The sequence below is a fragment of the Thalia democratica genome, chromosome 8 (genome assembly GCF_965202585.1).
Source record: "Thalia democratica chromosome 8, ktThaDemo2.hap1.1, whole genome shotgun sequence".
NCBI classification, from domain to species: Eukaryota; Metazoa; Chordata; class Thaliacea; order Salpida; family Salpidae; genus Thalia; species Thalia democratica.
The window spans coordinates 21,316,740-21,322,918 of NC_139172.1; the positions used below are offsets into that span (position 1 = coordinate 21,316,740).

Sequence of the window (6,179 nt, forward strand, 5' to 3'; positions counted from 1 at the left end):
TCGAAAGCACTTACTGACTTTAAATGTGCAAAGAATGCTTAGTCGATGTTTTATAATAAGCATGTTTGGTTAATTATTTTTAGATGAAAGTTTAAATTATCACATCACCATTCAATTATGTCCTGGACTGGCTTTGGAGTTTTTTTTTGTGAAAAAACTTCTTAATATAAATCAACAACTATTTGTAAAATTACTAATGCTGCGGATTTGATTATGATTGGTGGTTTATTAGTGATTTAAGGGAACATTTTGTTAAACACATTAGTGCTACTATTTAAAAAGAAATTTAAAATAATTTGACCCGAATCTTTTCTTGAAATCCAGCCGGTAGATTACTGATTTCAACATATTAAAGTTAATATTTTTTGAATAGCAACCGGTTTTAATTGCAGATTAGTTTGTGATTTGAAAAATTAGACAGTTCTACAAATTTTTTTCTTAAAACTCATGTCAGCCTTTATTTTAGAGTCAACCTTACCAGTCAGTTTTATAATCTTGAATGATTCAAGTTGTTTCATCTAGTTCAGTGGTCTTCTAAGTGTGCAGCAGTGAACACGAAATTTATTATGGGATGCAAAAATTATCCTAAATTTCGAAACTTACACTGAATATTCTGGAGTTGATGATGAAGAGCAAAAAAAACGGTATAAGCTTTTTAACACTAAGTTTGAAACTTATACTTGATATTATGGAAAAATTAAGAAATTCAGGGAGCCACAGGGCCATAATATGAAACTTACACTAGATATCTAGATATTATGGAGTTGATAATGAAGAGCAAAATCAGGTATTAAGTAGTTTTTTTAGACATTTTGTTGGAGGATGAAGAAATGTTTCGGAAACGCTGCACTAGATATTGCGGGATTTGAAACTTATACTAGATATTCGCACATTGGGGTAGTACAGAATTTTAATTTTACACTTGAGGGTGCACAGATTTTGATTAGCTTGAAGACCACTGATCTAGTTCATTGAACTAACTTCTTTCTAAGTTTTAAAGCTGAAAAATTAGAATGAATTTTTGACCTTTCGCCTTTACTATCTGGTATCTGTAATAAATTTAAGTGAAGTTTTCAAAGCGTTTGAGTGGCTAGATTATTCAAATTTGTTGTTAAAAATAACAACTAAATATCGTGGCATTACAAAAGTTTTAAAATTAACAAATAAAAAATTTTCTTAAGCAGTGTTTCACAAGTTATACACAGTTATATATCTAAAAATTTTATAAGTAGTAATAACATTTTTAAATAGTGAAAGTTTATTCTTAATTGTATTTTGACTGTTTTTAACAAAATAATATAAAATAATCTAATATATTCTTTAGTTTAAATTAAATCTGATAAACTTAATAACATATTTTCTTATAGAATGGTTATAGCTACATACTTGAATTTTTTTTAAATACTCTTGAAAACCCTTATTCATAAGAATAGAATTTACTTCGGATTTAACATTATCTTATCTATATTATTCATTTAATTTAATTACGAAAAAATAAATACTAATTTAACCAATATATGATAATATTTGAGACTTTTAATCAAGCATAAGTTAAATATGAGTTTTTTTTTTTTATTTGCCATAACCATAAAAATCAAAACAATGGATAAATTAAATAAATTAAGACAATTAAAAATCACAATGAATAATAAAAATAATAGGCAGTAAAGTTGTTTTAAACCACGGTTATTAGTTTACTAAATGAGGTTTATGAATAATCATCTTTCATTAAAAAAATAAACGAAAACTCATACTACAAACGAACTTTACTTTTAGTTACAGATAAAATTTCATGAAACCAGTAAAAAACACATATGTTGAAACCTTGACCCCTCGAATATGACTTGTAAAATAAAAACTTGCATCTCGTAAATTTTAAAAACGCAATACCACAACAAATAAAACCGAATTTAAAAGAGCAGCAACCAATTAACTAAAAATTGAAACAAACATGAAACCAACTCAGCAGTTCAGCTTTCGAACGCGTCTTCGTTCACGTCGCCGTCGCTGTCCACCTCGGCGATGCAGCTCTGCATGACCTGGGTGTACAGGTCGCTCACCACCAGCAGGAAGCACAGGATGAGCGGGCCGAATATGGCGCCCTCCAGCCCGTAGCTGTACACCCCGCCCGCCACCGCCAGCACGGTCAGGTACGGGTGGCAGCTGTTCTCGATCTCGCTGTAAATGGAAGCGTCCACCACCAGCGTGGGCAGCACTTGGAAGGCGAGGAGGCCGACTCCGCGCGCCAGGCTCCCCTTTAAAAGCCACAGCTCCAGAAACGAAGGTATGCAGAACCAGTAGACCCTGATGAGGGGAATCACGCTGAAGGTTGCGGCCAGTATGGAAGGGATGTAGATTATTCCCGAGCCGAACAAGGAGTGGTTGACCCACGTGAAGAGGCCGTAGAAGCAGAACATTTTTATCGAAGCGCTGAAAACGCCGTTGATTGACTTCTGGAGGAAACTTGATATTTCGAATGTTTGAATAACCGGGTTTAAAATACTGCTGGCTATTTTACTTAGTATGTACTGGTCGTCACTTGTTGATAGCAGATAAAACAGTGTGGTAACAAAAACTAAAAAGTATACAAAAAAATTAACCACGTAGTAGCCACCTTGAAATAGTGTGTTTAAAGCTGCTAGTAACAATGATGTAATTAATGTCACATTTTTTTGAGCAACAGACACTGACGAATTAGCAATGCTTAGCAAGTAAGAAAAATTTTCCAAAATCCATTTTTTTATTTCTTTGATGTCATACAACTTCTGCAACAAACTTTCAATTGTTTCTTTACTACCTGTTTTAGTGTAACGCTCATCAAAAAAGTTCTTTGACTTCGAAGCTACAAAATACTGATTATACTCAAAGTACAGCTTGTCCCACACATTCAAAACCTCCCTTTTCAGTTTCTCATCGCCAGTTTTGTTGAGCGCCGAGGAAATGTACTCTCTTACTTTGGTGAACCCGGTGCCTACGAACGAGGAAACGGCCTCAGGAATCACGGGGTCCGACGGCAGCAAGTTCTTCAGTTCGGGGTGCCAGCTCACCGACTTCTCAATCACTTTGGACGTTGTCTGAACGGCGTACACCCCTTCGTGCTGTATTTTGACGAAGAGAAACATGAAGCTGAACACTGTTATGACGAACAGCATGAGGATGATGACCGCGCTGCTGATGGACGGCAGGCTTGTCACCACCACCTTGTTCAACCTTCTGTCGCCGTTCTTTATCTTCAAGTAAAACCAAACCGCAAACGGAGGTACAAAGTTGGATTTGAAGTAGTCCAGAGCAGTGCAAAGCTTGTCTTTGAGGGTGGTGGAAGACATCCCAAAAGCTTTGTTAACGCCAGAGTTTATGTAGTATAATGTTGTCTCGTGTAAAAGCACAATTTTGAAATAGTACCATAAAAAAGGTGGTAATATAAAGAGTAGGTAGTAGGTAGAATCTTGGATTACAGTAATAAATACATACAAAAAGCTTAATACTTTAAAATATTTGTTTTTAGAACTAACATAATTAATTACCCATTGAAATGGATTGATAGCTGCAAAGTCCGATGTGTGATCTGGTGTTGCGTTTAAGTTTTTAGGTTTGCTGGGGAATATTCCAAGAAAAAACAAAGCTAAAATAACACAAATTGTAGGAACTTTTAACCCGGGATAAGCATTAAACACAAAACTAAGAACACAACCCCAAACACTTATGACCATAGGCTGTTTTAGATACGCGGATTTTGTAATAGCCAGTGCTATTATAAGCCCAACAGTTATTGTAAATATATAACTTTGCTTACCTACAATATTATCTAGAAAATTCAAACACATTAAAAACAGTTCACTGCAAGACCAAACTAAGGAAAAAAAATTAGAAATGAGCTCGAAATAGAGCAAAAGTTTGACACCGCCGCACAGAATAAAACTCATCAAAATCATCTTAAAATGGTTTGTAAAACTACTGCCTATCAGTTCAGAAACCCAAGAAAACATGTAGTAAGGTAAAAGAATTACTTCCAAAACCATTAATTTATTTTCCTCTTGAAAATCTTTTAACTTTTTCTCAGTGTACTGATGGAGTTTGTGTTTCAACGGAAATAAAACAGACCCGCACAACAGTGCCCACAACAAAGGTTTTATAAAAACCTTTAAAACATCATAAGTGTAGTAAGATATAACAGCGAAAATAAAAAAAGTAGCGATTGTTCCAGTTGTATACAAAGCTTGTGTTAAGGCCTTTTTGTGAGCAATTGGAACCATTGTTGTCACTGTTTCCAAAACTGATATCGATTTTTCTAATCTTGAGCCTGCATAAGGCGATCTCATGTGTTTTTTACGTGGGGTATTCATTTTTTTCTATTTTATTATTCAATAACATAACCTGTAAAAAAATTTTGATTATATACAGAAAAATTATTTCAACTAAAATTAACTTTTTCAAGTTATTCGAAATTAAAGAAAAATAAAAATTATCATAATAACACAACAGGTGTTACTACCAAAGCATTAAAGTACAAACAGCATTAAAAATTACATTGTTGATATTTTAATTAAAAATAAAAGTCACAAACTAAAATATGGATTCAGTTTTATACAAAATTTAAACTTTTTTTTTAAACAAACTACAAAATTTTTATTACTTTAAAACTAGCTAAATATCTATCTCCTTTCATTTATCAGTGATATATAATTATATGACAACTAAAACCTTTATAGTTTTTTTCTAAATAACGAATGAGGTCCAAGTTTTAAGAATTAAACCTAAAGACTTAAAATAAAATTTTTAACCAATTCTATATATACATTAGATTTTTACGCGAGCTCTAAATTATATTGTAAAAGAATTTAACTCAAGACAACACATCAAACTAAATAAGCTGAATTTTTGATAAGTGAGATATATAATATATAAAAAAATTGGAATTGAGCTTAAATTAATCACTTAAAATTATGTGTGTAGTGATTTAGTAAAATTGTAGTTTTATCTTGATTATTTCAATTTATTTTAACTACTTGTGTCTAGTGAAGTACTTTTTGTATTTCTGAAAAACTATGCTTTTTATTATAATATACTTTATGTATAAGTTTTTGTATTAGAACAGGAGATAACAATCATATAAAATATTTTTTAAATTTTGTTTTAATAGGTGTAGTATAAACAAAGAATTGTTGTTAATATAATGAAACCATCATACAATATTGACAAACTTTTTTTAAATATTTGTAGCAAGTAAAAATATTTACGATTTTAAAAACATTTGAAAATAATTTACAGGGTTGCCACTCTTTGAGCCAAAAAATCTTCCCTGAGTGACCAAAAATTTCCCTGAATAACCTTAAATTTCCCTGAGTTTCCCTGAGTATTTTTCAAATCTTAAAAAAAAAATTTCTCTTCTAACACAAATTAATAATACCTCATTCTCATTTTTCTTCTTTAATAATAAAAGGAAGGTTGTATGTGTATGCTTCTGCATTAAATTTATGAAAAAAACTGTTTTCAAAAACTCAATCTTAAAAGGTTTAAACCAATTTTAAATTAAAAACTAAATTTTTGCACAACTTTGTGTAAACTTGTTAGTTAACTTTCTACATAAAAGAATAAAGTTTAATTTGTTTGACATTTTAATTGACAAAATTTAATTATACTATAATAATAATTTCACATGAAGAACTCACTTAAATGCATACATAATAACTTCATTATGACTTGTATGTCTTTCCTAGCAACTGTTCTGAATGCAGTAAATAAAACTTAAAAGCTTAACATTATTGAATGCACCATGAATAATGTGCAAGCTGCAGGACCCTGTGTTAATAAGTTGAGGTAGACCTGAAGCCTCTCTATCAAAGTCAACTTTTTTTGCAAGAGCAACGTTCACATTTGGTCCATCCATTGAAATTTGGATCAAATTTTTTAGGTTTAACTCTTGAATTTCGGTCAATAGGGCTTTTTTTAAATTATCTGCAGTACAGTGACCTAAAAATGCTGAAGTAAAATATTGACAGTGTACTTTTTTTTTCTTCATGCATCTCACCACCAAATCTAGTTGAGTTTTTTGCAAGACTTTATTGAAACACTCATCAAATGAAATAGAATAAAAAGAAGAGCACAAAACTGTTTTTTTAAGACATCTTTAAAAAAAGGGGCTATACCAAAGTTTGTTATATATGAATATTTGGTTCTCT

General features: G+C 31.4%; 1 protein-coding gene across 1 annotated transcript; it reads right to left on the minus strand.

The window, feature by feature from the left end:
• Positions 1–1,666: 1,666 nt before the first annotated feature.
• Positions 1,667–4,316, minus strand: LOC145843452 (transmembrane protein 245-like). Its single transcript, XM_082950939.1, has one exon. The coding sequence runs from the start codon at positions 4,251–4,253 to the stop codon at positions 1,971–1,973; it is 2,283 nt and encodes a 760-aa protein (XP_082807065.1). The 5' UTR covers positions 4,254–4,316; the 3' UTR covers positions 1,667–1,970.
• Between the last annotated feature and the right edge of the window lie 1,863 nt (positions 4,317–6,179).

Excerpts from the sequence above, each read along its gene's own strand:
- LOC145843452 (XM_082950939.1), bottom strand. The coding sequence starts at position 4,253 with ATGGTTCCAATTGCTCACAAAAAGGCCTTAACACAAGCTTTGTATACA.